Source organism: Apus apus, chromosome 24 (genome assembly GCF_020740795.1).
Source record: "Apus apus isolate bApuApu2 chromosome 24, bApuApu2.pri.cur, whole genome shotgun sequence".
Lineage (NCBI taxonomy): Eukaryota > Metazoa > Chordata > Aves > Apodiformes > Apodidae > Apus > Apus apus.
Window position 1 is genome coordinate 3,290,302 of NC_067305.1, and position 23,317 is coordinate 3,313,618.

Sequence of the window (23,317 nt, forward strand, 5' to 3'; positions counted from 1 at the left end):
TGGTTTGTGGTCTTACTTCCTCTAGAGAACAGCAGCAGGGCTTTTAAGAAGCAAAACCAACTTGTTTCTCCTCTTGAGGACAGAAAAGTGTTGATTACCCTGAGCTGATCAGGCTGGAAGAGCAGTGCAAAGAACTGTTGAGCAGCCACAAATCTTTAAATATTCCATTTAATCAGATGAAGCCTCATTTGCTCTAAATGTATTCTCTCCAATAGGAGTTACAGTGCACACAGAAGCAAAAGGAAAAGCTGAGTTCTAAGCCCAGCCTGATATCCAGGCTCAATCAATTGGTAAATCCAGCCTAGGATGAGCCCCTAACCCCCTTCCTCCAAGGGAAGAGGATGATGTTTCACTGTGGTCCTGGAAAAACACCTCCAGAAGGTGGTTTTCAAAGCCATTCTGAGAAGCTCTTTGTCTCCTCACCTTTGTGTGGAGCTGTGGAGGGGCCATGGCAGGATCCAGGCTCCCCTCTACACAGCTAAACCAGAGCCCCCTCCCAGGTAAGGGAGCTGGGAACCCCAACAAGTCTCCCTGGGGAAAAGGAGGGATCAGTCTAAAACCACCAGCATGGGATTCACTGCCTTTTATTTCATGACAGTGTCTGGACTCTGGAGAGAAGTTCTGGTTTCAGGGGACTTGCTGGTTGCTCCTCTCTGGATTCCTGGATGTCTGCCATGACTGCTGCATCCCAGGAGAGAGTCAGGAGGGCTGAGGGCACCTGGGACAGAGGAAGGTAGTTATGGAGCTACAGCCATTTCATCCTGTCACCTCCTAACACACCCTTGTGTGCTCCCAGGGCTGGAAAAACTTAGAGCACTTCAACTAAACAGTGTGGACTTCTGCAAGAAGCTCCTCAGAGGAGGCTGCTCAGGGCTTGCTGGAGGCCAGAGCTGCCCCTGCCTGACAGTTGCTGCCTTCCCTCTTCCCAGTGGGGATGCTGCTCCTCCAGCAGAGCTGCTGGCACCTCCAGCAGCCTGTGTTGGCTCCAGGAGGTGAGTCCTTGCAGCTCCTTCCTGAGAGATCCCCAGCTAGGAGCCCTCAAGCAATTACTTCTTTGCTTGTGCTTAAAAAGAAGGGGCCAGAGCACAACCTGAGGGCACTGAGAGCAGAAGACACAACCTTCTGAGAGGAGCAGCTGCCTCTGATATCCTGAAGGCCCCCATGGAAGGGATCAGCCCTCTTCTTTATTGACTCACCAGCCCACATTCGTTGAAGGCCAAGTTCTCATCAGTCAGTTTGAGACCTCCAGGTCCCAGCAGCTCAAAGGGCAGCCAGTCATCTCGGAGGGCTTTCCTCACAAAGCTGTAGAGCACAGACACTGATTCTCGTGCATAAAAGGTCCCTGCCATGAGAAAATGAGGTGAGAGATTGAGCCAGGCTCTGGCATTTCCCAAATCCACCCTTTTTCTGGTGGGTTCCGTGGGGCTCAGGTGGTGACACTGACTTCCTGAGCTCCTTCAGTGCCACAAGGAACTGCTGAGAAGCATAAAAGCACAATTCCCAGATTCAAAACCAGGACTTCACAAGCCCCTGCCAGCCTGGAACGAGGAGCTGGGGAAGCCTGAAATAATAATTCCCTGAGCTCAGCTACAAAAAAAACCAAGCAGAGGATTGACACAGTTGTACAACCTGACACCACACAGGCCACCTCATGCTGGCTGCTCTTGACAAACGGGTAAAAAATTGATGGAATGAGGCTGGCAGGAGCCTGGGAAGGGCACAAATTAATTAACAGCACCTTAAAATCCTTCCCTCTCCCCTCAACCCTGCAGAGGTGAGGCAGGGACAGGGCATGGAAACGGGAAGGGTTCAGAGCAGTGTTGCCTCTCCCTGGGTTTTGTTGCTTTCATTATTCTCCCAGCACAGCTCAGGGGCTGCTTGTTATTCAAGCTCTTGCAGCACAAGTGTTCTCAGAAGCTTTGGAGGGTGGAGGAAGAGAGGGTGAGGTTACCTTGCAGGATGTAGCCGTCGGGGAAGCGCACGCGCAGGAGGGTGTAGTTGTACCTGCGCTGCTCCCGCTGCTCCTCCTTCTCTCTCATGGCTCTGGTCCTCAGCAGTGCAGCCTTCTCCACTGCTTCTGTCCTGCAGGGGGAAGAGCAGCTCTGAGCATGAAGGAATCATGAAATGGTTTGGGTGGGAAGGGACCTTCAAGATCATCCAGTCCCAACCCCCCTGCATGGGCAGGGACACCTCCCACCAGCCCAGGTTGCTCCAAGCCCCATCCAACCTGCCCTTCAACACTGCCAGGGATGGGGCAGCCACAGCTTCCCTGGGCAGCCTGGGCCAGGCTCTCACCACCCTCACACTCCAGAATTTCCTCCTCATGTCTCACCTCAATCTCCCTCTTCCAGTTTTCATCCCTCCCCCCTTGTCCTCTCCCTCCCTGCCCTTGTCCCAAGTCCCTCCCCAGCTTTCCTGGAGCCCCTTCAGGCACTGGAAGCTGCTCTAAGGTCTCCCTGGAGCCTTCTCTTCTCTAGGCTCAACACCCCAACTCTCCCAGCCTGTCCCCAGAGCAGAGCTGCTCCAGCCCTTGATCATCTCTGTGGCCTCCTCTGGACTCTAACCAGGAGCTCCGTGTCCTTCTGATGTTGGGGGCTCCAGAACTGGACCCAGTGCTCCAGGTGGGGTCTCACCAGAGCAGAGTGGGAGAATGCCTCAAGTGCCAGGCTCAGTGCCCCCCTGGGCCTCACCGGAGCCGCTGCTCCCGTCTGATCTCCTCTGCACTCAGGCTGTAAAAGTCCTCGGGCAGCTCGAATCGAGCGGCTGCCGGGGAGGGCTGGAAGAGCTGGAGCTGCCGGTCCAGCTGGGCCCGCACGGGCTCCGAGCTCAACAGCTGCTCTTTGTGGTCCTTGAGATCTTCCAGCCTGGTCAGCACGTCTTCCTTCAGCACGTAGAACTCCTCTGGGGTCTCTGCAAGCAAGAGGGATGGGAATCGAGTCTTGTTCTTGGTGTGAGTTCATGTGTGGAACGGGAGGGTGAGGAGCTGTGGCTGAGCAGGGGAACTGCTGGTTCTGTGACAGCCCTGGAGCTCCCTCAGCCACCCAGGATGTCCCACCACCCCTGCCACTCCTGACTCTGGTTTCATAGAATGGCTTGAGTGTGAAGGGACCTTAAAGATCCCACCCCCTGCATGGGCAGGGACACCTCCCACCAGCCCAGGCTGCTCCAAGCCCCATCCAACCTGCCCTTCAACACTGCCAGGGATGGGGCAGCCACAGCTTCCCTGGGCAACCTGGGCCAGGCTCTCACCACCCTCACACTCCAGAATTCCCTCCTCATGTCTCACCTCCATCTCCCTCTGCCAGTTTTCATCCATCCCCCCTTGTCCTCTCCCTCCCTGCCCTTGTCCCAAGTCCCTCCCCAGCTTTCCTGGAGCCCCTTCAGGCACTGGAAGGTGCTCTCAGGTCTCCCTGGAGCCTTCTCTTCTCCAGGCTGAACACCCCAACTCTCCCAGCCTGTCTCCAGAGCAGAGCTGCTCCAGCCCTTGGATCATCTCTGTGGCCTCCTCTGGACTCTCCAGGAGCTCCATGTCCTTCTTATAATGGGGTCTCCAGAACTGGACACTGTTCCAGGTGGGATCAGTTTAATACACTGAGAATTCTTACCTTGGCCTGAAACTGGCAGCGTTTTCATCTCAAACCCAACAGCCTGGAAAAATCTGTGAACCCCTTCCAGGCAGCTTATCCTTTCCTGGAAGAAAAGGAAAGAATCCCAATGTATTCCCAATGCTCCAGGCACAGATTTTCTTTGGCAGAACAACTGCAGGAGTCCTGATCTCACCTGGAACACCTTGTTCTGTAGTTTGATTTTCCGGTACTTCTCCTCCTCTGGATGGAGATAAATGTTATCCAGGTATCTGCAGGAAGAGGAATGTCCTGCATGGATCAAAGCAGGCACTTCAGGACAAGCCACCCCAAGGTGTCAGGAGAGACTGAGCCACCTCACAGTATTTCTCACAGATAAAAAGAGCTGAATAACTTGAGGAAAAGTAAAATCCATCAGTGTTTCAGAGGTAAGATCTCAACCAGCAGCTCCCAAATGGCTTGGAATAGTGACCAAACTTCTTGGATTTGTGACCAAACCTCTTGGAGTCGTGACCAAACCTCTTGGAGTCGTGACCAAACCTCTTGGAGTCGTGACCAAACCTCTTGGAGTCGTGACCAAACCCTTAAAGCACCTCAGAGATGCTGACCTCATTTCTTAACTACCACTTCAGATCGCTCAAGGGTTTGGTTTTCTTCAGGCTTTGCCTGGAGAAGGAGAAGCCACCCGTGTGCTCAGCCCCACTTACTTGGCCATGGTCTCCACGCCCACTCGGACCTTCTCCCGGTCCTTGTTGAAGGTGTGAATCTCCATGATGGAAGCAGCCACAGGATCTATGGAGAAATACTGGAGGAGAAGGAGAGCAGAAGGTCAGGGGGAGCTGATGGTGCTCCTCAACCCAGCTCAGCACTGCTCTTCTTCCCCCTCCAGTTGGGGGGAGGGAATTGGAAGGGGGAAAAAGGAGGGGAAAAAAGAAGTGGGTTGGGATAAATGTCATTTAATAGGTTAAACAAAGGGATTTATTCACTGCTTCCCAATTTCCAGGCAGGAAGTGGTTAATTAACCCTGTCATCGTTACACAGATAAACTACAGCACCATGAACTTGGTCCCAGGCAAAAGCAGCACAGAGCCAGAGCTCCCAGTGGCAGCATTCCCAGTAAGCCAGAGGGAGGGAGCTTGGACAGGCACTGGTAGGGCTGGAGTGGGATAGAGCTGGGAGACACTGGAGATGTCACAGGGAGAAGGTGGAGAAGGGAAAGGTCCCTGCTGTGTTGCTGGAGGAGGAAGAGAAGGTGGGAAGCTGGTATATCATGGAATTTCAGACTGGTCTGCAGTGGAGGGACCTTCAAGATCATCCAGTCCCAACCCCCCTGCATGGGCAGGGACACCTCCCACCAGCCCAGGCTGCTCCAAGCCCCATCCAACCTGCCCTTCAACACTGCCAGGGATGGGGCAGCCACAGCTTCCCTGGGCAACCTGGGCCAGGCTCTCACCACCCTCACACTCCAGAATTCCCTCCTCATGTCTCACCTCCATCTCCCTCTGCCAGTTTTCATCCATCCCCCCTTGTCCTCTCCCTCCCTGCCCTTGTCCCAAGCCCCTCCCCAGCTTTCCTGGAGCCCCTTCAGGCCCTGGAAGGTGCTCTCAGGTCTCCCTGGAGCCTTCTCTTCTCCAGGCTGAACACCCCAACTCTCCCAGCCTGGCTCCAGAGCAGAGCTGCTCCAGCCCTTGGACCCTCCCATGCCCCTCACCGACTGGATGGCTTCCCTGAGGTGCTTTTCCCTCTGCTCTTTCCTCACAACCACGCCGGTCAAGGGGCAGATGAAGTAGATCCCTGAAACAGAGGGGGCAGCTGCCCCTTCCTTGTCCGAGGAGCTGTGATCCTAATGGAGACACAACCAGGCACCCAGCTGATCCCAAGAAGGTCAGAGCTTGGATTCCAATCCCTGGGGATGGGGAAGGTGTGGCTCAGGGAACACTGGTGTCTCATACCTCTGTGTCCACCTCCTTCTCACTGGCAGCTGCCTCAGCCATCAGCTCCTTCCTCACTGCAAGAGACAATCCTGGAATTATGGTGGGAACAGGGCAGAGGAGCTTGGAGGGGTTTGGACTGTGCAGCACCCCCAGGTGAGCATCACCCCCCCATTCCTGTGACACTTCACCAAAGCCACCTCCACGTCCCTGCTCCCCACCCAGGACACCCCCACTCTGGGCTTGGTTTGGAGCCATCCCAGCTGAGCCAGCAAAGTGCCAAGAAGACCAGGGGCATCCCGGGGTGGATCAGAAAGGGGGTGGTTAGTAGGTCAAGGGAGGTTCTCCTGCCCCTGTTCTGCCTTGGTGAGGCCCCATCTGGGATATTGTGTCCAGTTCTGGGCCCCCCAGTTCAGGAAGGACAGGGAACTGCTGGAGAGAGCCCAGGGCAGAGCCACAGAGATGCTGGAGGGAGAGGAACATCTCCCTGATGGGGAAAGGCTGAGGGAGCTGGGGCTCTTGAGCTTGGAGGAGACTGAGAGGAGACCTCATCAGTGTTTACAAATATATTAAGGGCAGTGTCAGGAGGACAGACCAGGCTTTGTCCAGTGACAGGACAAGGGGCAGTGGGTGCAAACTGGAGCAGAGGAGCTTCCATGTGAATATCAGGAAGAACTTCTTTCCTGGGAGGGTGACAGAGCCCTGGGCCAGGCTGCCCAGAGAGGCTGGGGAGTCTCCATCCCTGCAGACACCCCCATCCCGTGGGATCTGCTCTGGGTGCCCCTGCTCTGGCAGGGGGGCTGGGCTGGGGGGTGCTTCCAGCTCCCTTCCAACCCCCGGGATTCTGGGATCCCGGGATCCCACCGTGTCCCAAGCCCCGTGTGTGTGTCCCCCCACCCACCCCCCCCCCCCCCCAGCTCCTACCCCGGCTCCTGGCGGCCTCCTGCCCGGGGCCGGCCTTGCCCCTGCCCTTCAGCTCCAGCCGGGCCAGCGCCGCCGCCGCCGCCGCCCTCCGCGCCTCGTCCGTCGGGCCCGGGCGGGGCCCGGGAGCCTCTTCGGCCTTTGGCTTCTCCTTCGGGGCCCTGCGCGGGAGGGAGGGAGGGAACCGGCTCCGCCACCGCGCCCGGGCCTCGCCTGCCTGCCCCGGGAACACCTTCCCGGCCCTTCCCCGGGGGCGGCGGCACCGCTGCCCGGTGACTGTCACCCCCCCCCCCCCCCCCCCCAGCGGGCTTGGGCACCGCGGGGAACGTCGCCCACCCCGGGGACATCGGGCCCAGCTCCGGTTACCGGGAGGCCCCCGTGGGTAACGGCTGCCGGCCCCGCTCCCCGCTCCTCCCCGCTCCCCCGGGAACGGCGGCGCCCTCCCCCCCCCGCTCTCGCCCCCCCCCCCCCCCTCCCCGTTACCGGGACGTGCCCCGTACCGGGACGGCTCCGACAGCCTCTGCCCGGGCCCCGCCGTCTTGAACTTCAGGTCGGCCTTGATCTCCTGGAAGAATTTTCGCATGGCGGCGGGACTGCCGGGACCCCCGGGATGGCGGGACGGGAGCGGGATCCCCGGGATCCCCGGGACTGCCGGGACCGCACCGGGGCCCCGCCCCCCCCGCGCTGCCGCCCCCGGAAGGGGCGTGTCCCGGCGGCGCTCTAGCCTGCCGCACTCGGTGACCCCCCCCCCCGGGTCCTCCAGGAGGCATCGGACCCACCCGCGGACCCCAGGGCTGCACCCACGGACCCCCAGGGACCCCCAAGGACCCCAGGGCTGCACCCACGGACCCCCAGGGACCCCCACGCACCCCAGGGCTGCACCCACGGACCCCCACGGACCCCCACGGACCCTAGGGCTGCACCCACGGACCCCCACGGACCCCAGGACTGCAGCCACGGACCCCCAGGGCTGTCCCCACAGACCCCCACAGACCCCACAGACCCCCACGGACCCCAGGGCTGCACCCACGGACCCCAAGGCTGCACCAGGAATCCCCACGGACCCAAGGGCTGCACTCACGGACCCCCAGGGACCCCCAGGGACCCCCGGACTGCACCCACGGACCCCCACGGACCCCAGGGCTGTCCCCACAGACCCTCACAGACCCCCACGGACCCCAGGGCTGCACCCACGGACCCCAGGGCTGTCCCCACGGACCCCCACAGACCCCCATGGATCCCAGGGCTGCACCCACGGATCCCCACAGACCCCAGGGCTGTCCCCACAGACCCCCACGGATCCCAGGGCTGTCCCCATGGACCCCAGGGCTGCACCCACGGACCCCAGGGCTGCACCAAGGACCCCCACGGACCCCAGGGCTGCACCAGGGATCCCCACGGACCCCAGGGCTGTCCCCAGAGACCCCCACGGACCCCAGGGCTGCACCCACGGACCCCCACGAGCCCCCCAGGGCACTGAGGGCTGCACCCATGACCCCCCCAGCCCCCCAGGGCTGCACCCATTAGATCCCCTCACACCCCACGGGCCTTAGGGCTTCACCCACAGACCCGCCCCCCCAACCCACGGACACAGCCCTGGCTCTGCAGCCCCCTCAGTGCCCCACGGGGGACCCCCCCCCCCCAGCGGGGACACCACAGGACCCGGGCCTGCAGTGCCAGCCAGCAAGGAGCCCCCGGGCCCCCCGGGGATGTGGCAGAGGGGACACGGAGAACACGCGTGGAGGGGACGTTTGTGTTGTCAGGGGCTCGGCCCGGCTGAAGCGACTGCTGAGCTGCAGCAGGACATGCAGAAACACGGATCCCCCCCCCCGGCCCCAGCTGCTCCCCAGCGCCCCTCCTGCAGGAATTCCCCCCGCAGAGCCCACGGGAGTTCCTGCTCGTGGCCCCAGACCCCCTCATGTCACTGCCCAGGGCTCACGGACTCACAAAGGAAAAGACCTTGATGATCACAGCTCCTGTCCCCTCCCCATAGCCCCTACCCCACACCCTATACCCCCCTACAGCCCCTATACCCCCCCTTACCCCATACCCTATAGCCTTCCCTATAGCCCTGACCCCCCCCATAGCCCCTGTACCCCCCCTATAGCTCTGTCACACCCTATAGCCCCCGTACTCCTCCCTAGTGTTGACCCCACACCCTACAGCCTCTATACCCCTCCCTATAGCCCCTGACCCCCCCCTATAGCCCCTATACCCCTCCCTATAGCCCCTGACCCCCCCCATAGCCCCTATACCCCTCCCTATAGCCCCTACCCCATACCCAATACCCCCCCTACAGCCCCTATACCCCCCCTTACCCCATACCCTGTACACCTCCCTATGGCCCCTGACCCCCTCCCTATAGCCTCTATACCCCCCCAACAGCCCCTATACCCCCCCTATAGCCCCTATCCCCCCCTATAACCCTATACCTCCCATGCTCCCCCTATAGCCCCTATACCCCCCTACAGCCCCTATACCCCTACAGCCCCTATACCCCTCCCCATAGCCCCTATACCCCCTCTATACCCCCCTATAGCCCCTATACGCCCCTATACCCCCCCTATAGCCCCTACACCCCCTATAGCCCCTATACCCCTCCCTATAGCCTCTATACCCCCCCTACAGCCTCTATACCCCTTCCTATAGCCCCTGACCCCCTCCCTATAGCCTCTATACCCCTCCCTATAGCCCCTATCCCCCCCTACAGCCCCTATACCCCTCCCCATAGCCCCTATAACCCCCTATACCCCCTCTATAGCCCCTATACCCCCCCTATACCCCTCTATACCCCCCCCACACCCTCCCTATAGCCCCTATACCCCCCCACACCCCGCCTATACCCCCCCTATACCCCCCCTATACCCCTCTATACCCCCCACACCCCCCCCTATAGCCCCTATACCCCCCCACACCCCGCCTATACCCCTCTATACCCCCCCTATACCGCTCTATACCCCCCCACGCCCCCCCTATAGCCCCTATACCCCCCCATATCCCCCCTATACCCCTCTATACCCCCCCACACCCCCCCTATAGCCCCTATACCCCCCCATACCCCCCATACCCCCCCATACCGCCCCCCCCCCTCAGCTCTCACCCCCCCCCGCCTCCCCCTCCCCAGCCCCCTCTGGCCCCGCCCCCTCGCTCGGCGCCTCTAGCGGCGCGGCCCAATCCCGTTCTCCCGCCGTGCCCTCGCCTGGCTCCCATTGGACAGGACGACGGAGCGACGCGAGGCTGAGCCAATGGGAGGGGCCCGCGGCGGGCGGAGGGGCGGGACATCCTGCGGGCCGGCCCCGGTGCTCCGCGGCCTGGGCCTCCGCCGCCGCCCCGCCCGCGGCCGCCATGCCGCACAGCTTCAAGCCCGGGGACCTCGTCTTCGCCAAGATGAAGGGTTACCCGCACTGGCCGGCCCGGGTGAGACCGCGGGGAAGCGCCGCACCGGGCCGAGCCGGGGAGGGGGCCCGAGCCGGGCCGGAGATCCCTTAGCGGGATCGGGGCACGTACCGACCCCCGTCCCGAGGTGGGCGGCTGGTACCGGGCTGGGATGTCCTGGACCGGGATGGGGATCCCAGCACGGTAGCCGTAGCGGGATGGAGGGGTTCTGTACCGGGAGGCAGGTCCCATAACGGTACCTGTTACTGGGATGGGGGCGGGGACCGGGATGGGGATCCTGGACCGGGATGGGATGTCCTGGACCGGGATGGGGATCCTGGACCGGGATGGGGATCCTGGACCGGGATGGGATGTCCTGGACCGGGATGGGATGTCCTGGACCGGGATGGGGATCCTGGACCGGGATGGGGATCCTGGACCGGGATGGGATGTCCTGGACCGGGATGGGCATCCTGGACCGGGATGGGGATCCTGGACCGGGATGGGAATCCTGGACCGGGATGGGGATCCTGGACCGGGATGTCCTGGACCGGGATGGGGATCCTGGACCGGGATGGGGATCCTGGACCGGGATGGGATGTCCTGGACCGGGATGGGCATCCTGGACCGGGATGGGGATCCTGGACCGGGATGGGAATCCTGGACCGGGATGGGGATCCTGGACCGGGATGTCCTGGACCGGGATGGGGATCCTGGACCGGGATGGGGATCCTGGACCGGGATGGGATGTCCTGGACCGGGATGGGATGTCCTGGACCGGGATGAGGATCCTGGACCGGGATGGGATGTCCTGGACCGGGATGGGATGTCCTGGACCGGGATGGGGATCCTGTCCCGGGAAGGGGATCCTGTCCCGGGAAGGGGATCCCATCTCGGTGCCGGTGCTGGGATGGGGGCTGGTACAGGCGCATTTACCGGGATGGGGAGCCCATAAGAGGATGCAGACCTGATCACGGGACCTGAACCGTGATGGGGACCCGGTACCGGCAGGGAATGCCCCGTACTGGGATGGGGAGGGGGCAGAACTGGGACGGGGACATGTACTGGTTCCTGTCCCGGGGTAAGAGGCTGATACCAGGATGCAGATCCCATAATGGTGCCTGTACCAGGATGGGGACCTGGTACTGGCATGAGGACCCGTCCCAGCACCTGTACTGGGATGGAGATCCCATAACAGCCCCCATCCCAGGATGGGGACCTGGTACTGGAGTGGAGCATCCCGTACTGGGATGGGAGGTCTGTACTGGGATGGGGACCAGTACTGGTATGGGATGTCCCATATCGGGAAGGGGGACCCGGACCAGTATCTGTCCTGGGATTTGGACCCAGTGCCCCTACTGGGATGGAGAGTCCCATCCCAGCACACATACTGGGATGAGGAGTCCCATCCCAGCACCTGTACCAGGATGAAGACTCAGTTCCAGGATGGATTGTCCTGTACTGGGATGAGAGGTCCCATTCCAGCACCCATACTGGAATTAGAACCTGGTACAGGAATGGGGTGCCCTGTACCGGGATGGGGGACCTGTACTGGGATGAGGGCTTGGTACTGGGATGGAGACTCCCTATGGGTACCCATGTTGGGATGGGAGCCCAGTGCTGTGATGGGGTCCTGCACTGGGGTGGGGGTCCCACACAGCACCCATACTGGAACTGGGGTTTCATCCTGGGGTGGGGGTGTCGTGTTGGCACCTGTTCCACAACGGAGAAGCACAACCTGGGGTGAGGGTCCAGGACTGGAACTGGGGTCCCTGGCACCTGTACTGGGAGGGGGTCCTGCACCAGGCTGGGGTCCTGTACTGGCACCCACCCTGAGGGAGCAATGGAGGGGCCCATCCTGATCCTCCCACTGCCCAGCAGGACCCTGCCCCTCCAGAGACCCCCCCCCCACCCCGTTCCCTTTCCCAGCCTGGATGTCACCCACCTTTGGTCCCCCACCGCAGGGGGGACAGAGCCAAGGTCCAAGGTTGTGTGTCCCGTGGTGGGGACACACACCTCGTGGGGAGGGGGGCTGTGGCTGCAGGATCAGGGGGTGCTGGGGCAGTTTGGGGGGCGCAGATGGGGCGATGGAGCTCGTGTGGTGGGGGACAAGGGGTCCCAGCAGCTGGGGGACAAAGGGTCCCAGCATCTGGGGGACAAGGGGTCTCAGCAGCTGGGGGACAGTGGGTCTCAGCAGCTGGGGGACAAGGGGTCCCAGCAGCTGGGGGACAAGGGGTCCCAGCAGCTGGGGGACAGCGCCGTGCTGAGGTGGTGCCCAGAGGAGGGGGAGGGGGGTCTGCCGTCGTCCTTGGAGGCGGGTTCATCCGATGGGAAGAGACCAGCAGGTGGAAACCGTGTGGGATCGGGGCCTGCAGGTCCCAGGGGGGCTGGAGACGACGACCCCCCGGGCCGCACCACGTCGTGACATCTCAGACGCCGCCGTCCCCGCGCTGCCCCGCCCGACCTGGCACCCAGAGGACTCGGTCCTTCCAGGAGAGCCCTCGCTCTGCCGGCGCCTGCAGCCCCTCCTGCTTTAGAGCTCGCTTGCATATTTATTTTTTTTGGGGGGAGAGAGGGGGATTCCCCCCCGCCCCCCCCCCCCAGCCCCGAAGACCTCCCCAGCACACCCGGGCGGCCCCGGCGCGCCCCGAGGCTCTGCCCGCAGCCCCGACCACCCGGAGCAGTGGGAAGAAGATGGGGTGGCCCCCACCCTTCCCTGCGGCCGCTCTCCAGCCAGGAAGGACCCTCATATCGGAGCCGTCACCTCCCAGGCCGGAGGGGGGGGCTTCCCTCAGGCCTCCCCCCCACCGCCGCCCACCCGTGGCATTGATCTCGTGGCGGGGGGGGAGTAGCAGAAAGGCCCCCACGGGCGCTGAGCCCGGCCGTGGAGAGACGACCTCGCATCCCTGCCGGATCGTCCTGGTTTGAGCCAGGACACGGATCCCTCCTGGTATTCCCGTAGGGAATCCCCGACGCCGCAGCGGGACCCGCCTTCCTAGCGAGGTCCCTGCCCACCCGGGTGCTTTCTTGCCCTGCTTTGCCTCCGAAGGGGCGCGGGAGGCCGACGTGCCTGGCAGAGGACGTTCTCCAGCCTCCCTCTCTGACCAAACCTCCTGCTTTGGGTTTCCTTTCAGATCGATGACATCGCGGATGGCGCCGTGAAACCCCCACCGAACAAGTACCCCATCTTCTTCTTCGGCACCCACGAGACGTAAGCCCTGCCTCGCTCCCCTCTCTGGGCTTTTGCTGCCTCCTGCTCCCGGGCCTCACCTCTGCTTTGTTTCTCTCCAGCGCCTTCTTGGGCCCTAAAGATCTCTTCCTTTATGAAAAGTATAAAGACAAATATGGGAAACCAAACAAGAGGAAAGGCTTCAACGAGGGATTGTGGGAAATCCAGAACAACCCTCACGCCAGTTACAGTGCCCCTCCGGTGAGTGGGGGGCCCCTCGGTGGCGGGGGGGCAGCGAGGACCTGGGCTGCCAGCCCCTCCATCTCCTTTTCCTCCAAGTTCTTCTCCTCCTTGTTTTTTTTTTCTCCTCCTGCTTCTCATTGCTACGGTGCCTCCGCGCTTCCAGATCGGCTTCCCTTGGGGTAGCTTTTTGTTCCCTGCCCTGTGCTTTCTGGAGGGATTCAACCCTTCCTCCTCCTCCTCCTCCTCCTTGGGAGGAAGATGCCTTTGCCCCATCTTCAAGGTGGAACCAGGGATGTGCTTTGCTCTGCTTTGCCCAAAAATCCATGGAGGATTTCGTTGTTCGGAGCGCTCGCTCGACCCCGGCTTCCCAGATTTCCACGTGGGGTGTTGGGAAGCTCCTTCCTCTTCTTCCATCCGCTTCCAAGGTCCTGAGCCAAAAGCTGTTGGGCTGCTCCATCAGGGCAGGCCTGGAGATGGCTCGTGGCTGTGAAACGTTGGGCGTTTCGTCCCCATAATTGTGTGATGCCATTTGTTGTGTAGCGACCTTCAGAGGAGGAGGCCAAAGCAGCTTCATAGGCAGTTGGTCTGAAGAGGCAGAGGAAGGTTTTTAAGGTGAGCTACAAGGACAAGTTGGTCCAGAGGTAGGGAATGAGCTCCCCCCCCACCCCAAGCAGGCTGTGCTGCTGCCAGTGCAGGAGGGAGGATGTGGTTTGAGTAGCTGCAGGAGATGGTTGAACCTAAGACTGCAGCTGTAGGGTAAGGTGAGACCGTGGAGGTGCTTGAAAATCTGGAGAACAACTTTGTCTTCTTGGGTGGGAGGTTGGTGATGGTCAGAGGCAGCGCCTGCTTTGTCCAAGGACTCCACCATGAGCTCCCAGCAGGGGGGAGAAACCTGTTGGTGAGGGATCTGCTGTGACTGAGGGACCGTGGTGACACCGATGGCCCCAGCAAGGCTGAGGGTCCACCAATGCCAACGGCATCTTGTGGCCAAAGGAGGAGCAGAAGAGACTGAAGGAGAGGTCTTCTGGTTTTGAGACCTAAATGAAGGAGATACCAGGAACAGCCAAGGATGAAGGGAGGCTTTCCAGCAGGAAGGCTCCAGCACTGGAAGAATCCCAGCTCTAGGAAACCCTGTGGGTGCCATGTCTTTGAGTGAGGAACCTCGTGACGGGCTGGTGTGAAGCCTGAAGACCTTCCCTTTGTGGGAGATCCCAACTGGGAAGAGCAGTGGCTGCCACGTTGGACTTCTTGTGTGGACCTTTCCCGTGGGGAAGGGGTGTGATGTGCATCTGAGAAGGACAAGGCCTGACCCGTGTTAAGGGCTGGAGGAGAACAGCCACTCCCAGGGATGCTGGAGGAGATGCTGGATGGAGCCACCAGCCCCACTTGTCTGGCGCCGTCAGGACAGAGCAGGGCTGGGTTCTGCTCCCCCAGGAGGGGCTCTCAGGTCTAGGCTTCTCCAGGGGGTCTCCAGCAGGGATGGAGCAGGAGAGGGGAGCAAGGCAGTGCTGGGGGATCCAGAGGGTGGTCTCAGGTGGGGTATGAGGAGCCTGGGGAAGGGGCTGCAGAGGAATTAGAAGGGAGTTGGTTGAGTGTCCTGGTTGTCCCCCCGCCCCAGAGCCGTACTGGAGGGTTCTGTGCCAGGGGGGGGATGTTGCCCCCCCAGCTCCCCTGCACCCCCTCTCTGCTCAGCGCTCTTGTCCATCGCTCCTCACCCTTCGTGCCCCCTTCTCCTCCCCCCGCCACCCCCACCCCTGCTGCACCCTGAGCCCCTCGGGGCAATAACACCCCCCCTCCCTGCTGTCCTTAGCCTGCCAGCTCCTCCGACAGCGACGTTCCCGAGAACGACCCGATGGGGGGAAGCGACATGGGTGAGGATGAGGAGGATGCTGCCATGGCAGCCGTGGCCACGGAGAAGGTGGAAAGTGAGGAGGACTCGGATCAGGGCAGCGACCACAGCGGGATGAAGAGAAAACCCCTGGCTATGAAGGTGAGTCTGGGCTGAGGGGGTTGCAGCAAGGAGGGATGGGAGGGTGTTCCTGGTCAGGAAGATGCTGGTGTGGTCCTTGCTGCAGCTTTTGTCTGAGGGTGTCTGGCAAGGGTTTGTAGTGAGAGGACAAAGGGGGATGGATTAAAACTGGGAGAGGGGGGATTTAGGTTGGACATGAGGAGGGAAATCTTGAGTGTGAGGGTGGGGAGACACTGGAACAGGTTGCCCAGGGAAGCTGTGGCTGCCCCATCCCTGGCAGTGTTGAAGGGCAGGTTGGATGGGGCTTGGAGCAGCCTGGGCTGGTGGGAGGTGTCCCTGCCCATGCAGGGGGGTTGGATCTAGATGATCTTGAAGGTCCCTTCACCCCAAACCATTCCATGAGCCCCCTGTGCAGCATGTCAACCCCCCGCTGGGGGCCAGAGGTGGTGACAAAACCAACTCCCTCTGGATTCTCTAGTGGGAAATGGGGGTTCAGGGCATGTCTGGGGGATTCCCACCTGTCTCATATTGTCTGTGAGATTGGGGGACAGGTCCTGGTGTTGTTTGCATCCCTGAGGAGAAGGCAGGGCTGCAAACCCCTTCTAGGTGCACGTGGCCAGTGGGGAAGAGTTGAGCAAAGCCCCTTTCCCAGGAAGTGTTGGCTTTCTGAGGAGGGGGACTGGGCTCCCCTCAACCTCCTCACTTCCCCAACATCAGATGCCGGTGACAAAACGGCCTCGGAAATCCTCCAGTGACCTGGACCAGGGCAGCCCCTCCTTATCAGAAGAGGAGAACTCAGAGACATCTTCTGAGTCCGAAAAAAACAGCGACCAGGTGAGAGGATTTTGGGGATAGTCTTGGATGGAGCTGCCAGGGGAAAGGGCTGTGGGAAGAGCATCACCATCTGGAGAGGGAAGATGGCTCGAGGGAGCTTGACTGACTCCTGAAACCATCCTGAGACTCTTCCCTGTGTCCATGTTTTCCTCCAGGACTTCACTCCTGAGAAGAAGCCGGTGGCCAGGGCTCCCAGGAGGATGCCAGCAGCAGGGAGGAAGAAGAAGGTAAAAGCCCCTGGGTCTGGTGCAGCAGGAGAGGAGCTTGGGGGGTGGTGGGTCTGGGGTCTGTGCTGCTGGGGGGTCCTGGGGTGGGCCAGGCTCTGCCCCAGGCTGGGTGTGGGGTCAGGACAAGGAGGGACCAGGTTGATGCCTCCAAGACCTGGTGGAGCCCTGTGGTGCTGTTCTGGGACAGCTGCTGAGCTGCCACCCCCTCCACCCAACCCTACCCCTTGTCTGCAGAAGGTGGAGTCGGGCTCTGACTCGGATTCCAAAGTGGATTCGGATTCAGAGATGGGAAATGCCACTGTGGACATGACCAAGTCGGATTCCAACTCCGATTCTGACTCGGATGTGTCTGTGAAGAAGACTCCACGGGGCAGGAAACCAGGTAACACCAAGGAAGCTTCTTCCACCACTCCTGCCTTCCTCAGGAGGCTGGGGAGGACCTGAGGCTGGGAGCTTGAGAGGTTTTGGGGTCCCCTTCTGTCAGGGACACCTTCCACCCCCTAACCCCCAGATTTGGGGCTGTTTGAACAGGGGGACACCCAGGGCTCCTGCTGAACATCTCCCCCTTGTCTTGCAGCTGAGAAACCCCCTCCCAAGCCCCGTGGCAGGAAACCCAAGCCTGAGCGTGTCCCCACCAGCTCCAGCAGTGACAGGTGAGCTCAGCTGGGCCATTGTCACCCCGGGGGGGAAGGGGGGGTGGGTTGGAGGGTCTCCCACCCCCACAAAGGGGGGGACACGAGGGATCCAAGCCTGCTCTGTCCTTCCCAGCGACAGCGACAGCGACGTGGATCGTATCAGTGAGTGGAAGAGGAGGGATGAGGAGCGACGGCGGGAGCTGGAGGAGAAGAGGAAGAGGGAGCAGGAGGAAGAGATTCGTCGGCTCCGGGAGCAGGAGAAGGAGGAGAAGGAGAAGAGGAAGGAGAAAGCAGAGAAGGGGGAAGAGATGCACTCGGACTCGGACAGCAGTGCTGAGGATGAAGCGCCCAAAAAGGGCCGGAAGGGTCGGACCAAAGCTCCGTCCTCCTCGGACTCAGAACTGGAGCTGGAGAAAGAGGTGAGTGCAGAGCTGTGGGGACAGCCAGCCTGTCCTCTTGGGGCAAGTCAGCAGAGACCTCCAGGGGTGGCAGGGACTGGTTGTCTGGGTCTCCCTTTACCCCAGGGTGGCCCACGCCCTGCTGGAAAGGGTTGTGGCCATCAGCACAACCATCCCTGGAGAATGGGAGCTCTTTCCATGGCCCAGGACACCCCATGGAGCTGTGGGAGCATCTCCATGGTGCTTGCCACCCCACTGCAGTCATGGGTTTTGCTCCACTGCCTTCCCCAGAGCATCAGTGGAGGGTTGTAGAGGGCTCTTGGGAGCTGCACAGCCTGGAGGGGCGAGTTTCTCCCTGTGGAGGTGGAGCTGGGAAAGCATTCCCAAAATCTTGAGGTCTGGGTCCACCAGAAAGGCTGGATGGGCCCCTTTGGATACCAGAATATTCCCTTCTGGAGCTGCACACTGCCCTGCTGCAGCCCCAGGCCTTTCTGCTCCCATGTGGGGGATGTCCCTGCACCCAAACCAGCTGCAGCTGTGGTGGGATGGGTGCTGGGTCCCACCCGGGGTGGGGGGTGGGGGGGCATGGGACTGTCCCCCCCAGCAGCAGGGAGGGCTCTGCCACTCCTGCCTGCTTTGTTCTCTCCTCCAAGGTAAAGAAGCCAGTGAAGAAGCAGCCCTCTGAGTTGTCAAGGAAACCAAACCAGAAGGAGAAGAGAGGCCGGGAGGAGAAGCCACGGAGCAAGTCAGCATCCCCCTCCCTGCCTCAGCATTTTCCTCCTCTGGGGACAGGATCCATCCTCATCCAAATGTCACCCTGGGGTGGGGATGGGGCTCCCCAGGGACCCGCCCCGGGACCAGCAGGGCCCCCTGGAGGGGCTGGGCTGTTTCCTCTTAGAGCTGGAAGGGTTGGAGGGTCTTGGGGGCCACCAGGTTGAACTTCCCTGGTGTTTTCCATCTGGCAGGGGTTGTGCCCCTCTGCAGTCCCAGGGAGCTGCTGGCTGAGGGCTCCTCTCCAACTGGGACATGTGGGTGGAGTGTGGTAGGGGGGATACACCCCCCTGGGCCATCACCCTTCCTGCAAGCCCAGTGGCAAGTGGGGGGCTCTGCCTGGACCATCTCACCTCTTTCCTTCCTCCCACAGACCCCTGAAAGTGGAACGAGGCCGGAAGAAATCCGACCTGATCCCTGAAAGGAGGATGGAGAAGAAAAAGGGTGAGAGAGCTGTCCCTTCTCATCACAGAGGGGAGGAGAGGGAGAGAAGAGATCCAGGGTTGGCTCCCCCATCCTGAGCAAGAGGAGGGATCCTTCCCACAGGGACCTTCCTAGTGCTGCTGTGGCCCCAGCGTTGTGTTGGGAAGTGTTTACAGGGTGTGCAGAGACAGTGAGCAGCTTCCATCCATTCCAGGGCCTGAAGGGGCTCCAGGAAAGCTGGGGAAAGTCTTGGGACAAGGGCAGGGAGGGAGAGGGCAAGGGAGGATGGATGAAAACTGGCAGAGGGAGATTGAGGTGAGACATGAGGAGGGAATTCTGGAGTGTGAGGGTGGTGAGAGCCTGGCCCAGGTTGCCCAGGGAAGCTGTGGCTGCCCCATCCCTGGCAGTGTTGAAGGGCAGGTTGGATGGGGCTTGGAGCAGCCTGGGCTGGTGGGAGGTGTCCCTGCCCATGCAGGGGGGTTGGATCTAGATGATCTTGAAGGTCCCTCCACCCCAAACCAGTCTGTGATTCTTTGATTCTGTGATCCATCTCCTCTCAATCCTGGCCCAACCCAACCCCTTCAGAGAGGCCTCTTGGGCTGTTTGACCTTGGACATGCAGGAGGAAACCAAACCCTGTCTGGGGGAGAGGTCCCAGGCTCTGGGCAGTGCTGTGCTCTCCAGTAGCCTGATGCCTCCACCTTTCTCTCTTCTCTCTTGCTGCTCCAGAGCCCACAGTGGAAGAGAAACTTCAGAAGCTTCACAGTGAGGTCAAGTTTTCCCTGAAGGTGGATAACCCGGTGAGAGCCTGGGAGCTCCCCAGCCACCACCCCAGCCTTGCCCAGCTGCCCTCCTGGGGGTGCTCCTTGTCTCTTCCAGGGTGCTGGCTGGCATTAGGGGACCACACAGCCCTGTCCTGGGTGTCCTTAGGGATCTGGCTCCCTCCCTGTCCCCACCCTTTCCCATCCCTGTGTCCTGGGGGTGACTCTCCTCATGCTGGGGTGAACATACCTAGAGGGATTGGGGTGGAGGGTGGTTGTGCTGCCCACAGGGCTGGGGATCTCCCTCAAGACAGGATCCAGAGCTTGGCTGCAAACCCCACAGAGGTTTGGTGGGTGGAGACCCCATGTCCCAGGACTCCCAGTTTATCCCCCCCTCCCCACAGAGGGATTTCCAGGCATCTTCTGATCTCAGTGCCCTCCTTGCAGGACATCAAGCGGTGTCTCAATGCTCTTGAGGAGCTGGGCACACTCCAGGTCACCTCACACATCCTCCAGAAGCACACTGATGTGGTGGCCACGCTGAAGAAGGTAGGGGCAGAGGGTTGAGTCCCTGCCTGGAGGGAAGCAGGAGCCTGCTGGGACCACCCCAGCTCCAAGGAGGTCCCCTCCTCCCTCCTGCTCCTGCAGATCCGTCGCTACAAAGCCAACAAGGACGTGATGGAGAAGGCTGCTGAGGTCTACACCTGCTTGAAGTCACGTGTCCTGGGACCAAAGATGGAGGCAATCCAGAAAGCCAACAAAGCTGGGGCTGAGAAGGAGAAAGGGGAGGTGGAGAAGAGCCAGGAGAAGCTGTCAGGAGGGGAGACACGGAATGAGAAGGGAGAAGAGGAGACAAATGCTGGTAACTCTCCTTGAGCTGTTCCCTGCTCTGATGGCAGGGACCTTCTTGGGACATGGCACATCCCACTGGGGACATGAAGAGGGACACAGCATGTCCCACTGGGGACTGGGAATATGAAGAGGGACACAGCATGTCCCACTGGGGACTGGGAGTATGAAGAGGGACACAGCAGGTCCCACTGGGGACTGGGAATATGAAGGGGGACACAGCATGTCCCACTAGGGACATGAAGAAGGGCATAGCGTGATCCACTGGGGACGTGGACAAGGACACACCACGTCCTCCTGGGGACTGGGGACACAAACAGGGACATAGCACATCCTGATGGGGACCAGGGCCACAAACAGAGGTGGCTCTTGGCTTGGTGGTGGAGGAGCTGGGCAGCCACGGGTGGCATCTCCAGTCCCTCCTTTTCTGGAGTGCCAAGAGTGAGCAAGGCCCGGATATGGAAGGCTGGTGGCAGTGAGAGCAGAGGGCAAACCTCGCTCCACACCCAACGCCTTTGGGCTGGTTTTTTGGGCCAGGACAGCTCCTCCCTGCCAGCTTGAGCTGTTTCAAGGCACAGGGGAGAGGGAGGAACCTGGAGATGTCCTTGGCTGGTGGCTCAGGCTCTTGCGCAGGCAGCTGGTGACTGGGATCTTCCACCCGCGTGGCCAGGTCCCTGCCTGGGAGTGTCCTGGTGATGCTGCAAGAGCCTTCCCAGAGGAGCTGGTGGGGAAAATCCACTTTGCTGCCAACCTCTGGGCTTTGGGGGATGGAGTCTTTGGGGCCCTTCTTGCTGAGGTCAAGGCAGACCTGGGGCTGGTTGCACCTCACCTGCTTGTGGACCAACCTACGGGCGTGGATCCTTGGCTTGCCCAGCCCTTCTTGGGTTGGGATGGATGAGGTCCATCATGGGGTGGCTGAGCCTCTTGCTTCCCTTTTAGAGCTGTCGGGCCCTGTGAATGGTGAATCCTTGTCCCAGAAAGCAGAGGCCACAGAGGAGAAGGACAAAAGCCAAGGGCCAGGAGCCGGGGAACCGGAGGCGTCGAACGAGGAGCCCCTCAACAAGTGAGCGTGCCAGAGGGTCTGGGGGCTGCCCCACCTCCACGTTGGGCTTGAGCATGGATGGTTTGGGTGGATGGGGGGGGGGTTTGTGTTGGGCTTTTCCCAGCTGGGGAAGGATCCTGGGATGCAGGAGAAGGGCTGAGGAGACCCTGCTGAGGTACCTGTGCCCTCCCCCCGCAGCGTGCAGGACTACCCGGCGGCCGGGCCGGAGCGGGAACGGGCTCCCGGGGACTCGGAGGCTGTTGGTGACACAGAGGAAAGCTGAGGAAAACCAGCTCCTGCCTGGAGGAGGAGGAGGAGGAGGAGGAAGCAGAGGGGCTGCAGAGGGTGACCAGCCTCTGCCTCATCCCCTGCTCGAGTCCCTTCACCAAGTCACTGAGTAGCTGATGTCCCAGGTCTTGTCCCGTGCCCCCCGGCCAGTGCCTCGGGGGGGGCTGTGCTGGTTTGTCTGGATTTGTCCCCCTCTTCTTTGTTTGTTTTTTATTTCTACATTTCATTTTACTTCTTCGTTGTTCCGGTTTCGTTTTGGTTTCCTCCCCCCCCCCCCCTCCCCTTACCTGATTTCTTGTGATTTCAAATGAATAGAAAGGAGGGTTTTTTTTTTAAAATGAAAAACAAACAAACAAAACCCAACGACCCCCCCAACCGAACACGAGGAGCCCGGAGTGTCTGGTTCTTGAGGCATCGCTGACTGTGACGAGGGGAGGGCAGGAGCAGCCCCCTGCCCATCTTCCCCCCTCTCCCCTTTCCTTCCCTTGGGCCCTGGCCCACCCTACGAGCCAGGACCAGGCACCCATGGGTGTCCCTGTCCCTCCTGAGGGGAGTGGGACAACCAACCCAGGCTGCTTTCTTCTTGGTTTTCCAACACCTTGGACATGGCTTGGGGGGGGGGGGGGGGGGGGGGGGGGGGGGAAGCTTCTCCCATCTCCTTTCCCCACCACCATCTTCTCTCTGACCAGAAACAGCTGCTGGAGCCTGGTCCCTCTGCTCCAGCAGGGGAGGCAGCAGGGCTGGGCACCACCTTTTGGGTTAAAAACAAAAGAGTTGAAAAAGAAAATGGTGTCTTTCTCTCTCTTCTCTCAGCCAGGGAGGGACTGAAACGTGGCAGCATCCTGCCTTGTGCTGGGCAGCATCTTTTGTCTGTCTGTCTGTCTGCTCTTTTGCCAAGGTCTGAAGCTTTTTTTTTTTTTTTTTTTTTTTTTTTTTTTGTACATGTAAAATAAAGATGTTCCCAGCTCAACCAGTCACTGTGTCCTCCAGCCCTCTTTGTGCCAGGGCCAAGGGAAGAGGGGACACTCACCCCCCCACACACCCCCACCCCCACTTTGAGGCTGTTCTTGCTGTAACTCTGCCCTGGGAAGAAGGGTTATGGGTTTATTTCCAGGGCTGATTTCATGCTCCAACCCTCCATAAACAAAACCCAAATAAAACCCATTTAAAATAAGATCAAACAATTAAAAACAAAAAATAATAAAAGAAATGAAGCTTCTTGCCCAACTTGCTGGGAAGCAAGAGGGGGGTGGGGAATGGGGTGAGATGCTGCTGCTTGGCATGGGGGAGGTTCTCAGGGTGGAGAGATGTGGGAACAACCTGGAATCCAGGGAAGCTGGATGGGGTGGGGCGGGACACAGGGAACTGTCACCATGGCCCATGAAGGGTTGGTTAAACCCTGAGCTGCCCCAACAAGGAGCTTGTATGTGATCCCAACCCAGACTGGGGTATCACCCTGGGTCCAGAGGGGGTGGATTTCAAGGTATCTACAAGGTTGGTGTGTCCATCCTTCCCTCCCTATACTCCTCATTCTCCTTTGGCTGTTGCAGCCCCCATCGTCACACCAGGGGTTGGAATAACACCAAGAGACAGACAAGAACTTGAGCAGAGTCATGTTGGTGCCACCAAGGCCGTGGAATGGTTTCCAACTAGAGTAGCTGGTGGAATGTGGGGGCCCCTCACTACCTCGTGCTGTCCTGGGGGGGTGGTGGATGGTGACCCCATGACAGCCATCTCAAGAGTGTCCTCCAGCCAGGGCACCAGCAGGTGCTGGAGCAAGAACATCACCAATGCCTCCCAGGCCTGGGCCACCACCTCACGTCCCTGGTCCACCAAGGTCCCCAGCAGCTCCTGCAGGATCCTGGACAGGTTGAAGACTCTTCCAAGCTTGGCTGTGG

General features: G+C 60.6%; 2 protein-coding genes across 4 annotated transcripts; one reads left to right on the plus strand and one right to left on the minus strand.

Moving 5' to 3' along the window:
• Positions 1-154: 154 nt before the first annotated feature.
• Positions 155-7,123, minus strand: UBXN6 (UBX domain protein 6). The gene is made up of 11 exons (XM_051639778.1): positions 6,937-7,123; positions 6,440-6,597; positions 5,537-5,592; positions 5,296-5,427; positions 4,292-4,389; positions 3,781-3,856; positions 3,606-3,690; positions 2,691-2,910; positions 1,952-2,082; positions 1,197-1,342; positions 155-718 (listed from the first exon to the last, which is right to left on the minus strand). Exons 1-11 carry the CDS (start codon positions 7,017-7,019, stop codon positions 590-592), a joined length of 1,314 nt encoding a protein of 437 aa, XP_051495738.1. The 5' UTR covers positions 7,020-7,123; the 3' UTR covers positions 155-589.
• A 2,594-nt stretch (positions 7,124-9,717) lies between these two features.
• On the plus strand, positions 9,718-22,043 carry HDGFL2 (HDGF like 2). Of its 3 annotated transcripts, none has more exons than XM_051639763.1 (16): positions 9,718-9,853; positions 12,946-13,022; positions 13,103-13,241; positions 15,034-15,213; positions 15,910-16,026; positions 16,182-16,253; positions 16,488-16,635; positions 16,831-16,906; positions 17,022-17,307; positions 17,940-18,031; positions 18,431-18,501; positions 19,209-19,279; positions 19,688-19,789; positions 19,889-20,102; positions 21,029-21,152; positions 21,330-22,043. In XM_051639763.1, the coding sequence occupies exons 1-16, from the start codon at positions 9,782-9,784 to the stop codon at positions 21,412-21,414; spliced, it is 1,926 nt and encodes a 641-aa protein (XP_051495723.1). In that variant the 5' UTR covers positions 9,718-9,781; the 3' UTR covers positions 21,415-22,043. The 3 variants fall into 3 exon arrangements, with proteins under 3 accessions (XP_051495723.1, XP_051495724.1, XP_051495725.1); XM_051639764.1 differs by having other exon boundaries at positions 17,028-17,307; XM_051639765.1 differs by lacking the exons at positions 12,946-13,022; positions 13,103-13,241.
• The last annotated feature ends 1,274 nt before the right edge of the window (positions 22,044-23,317 follow it).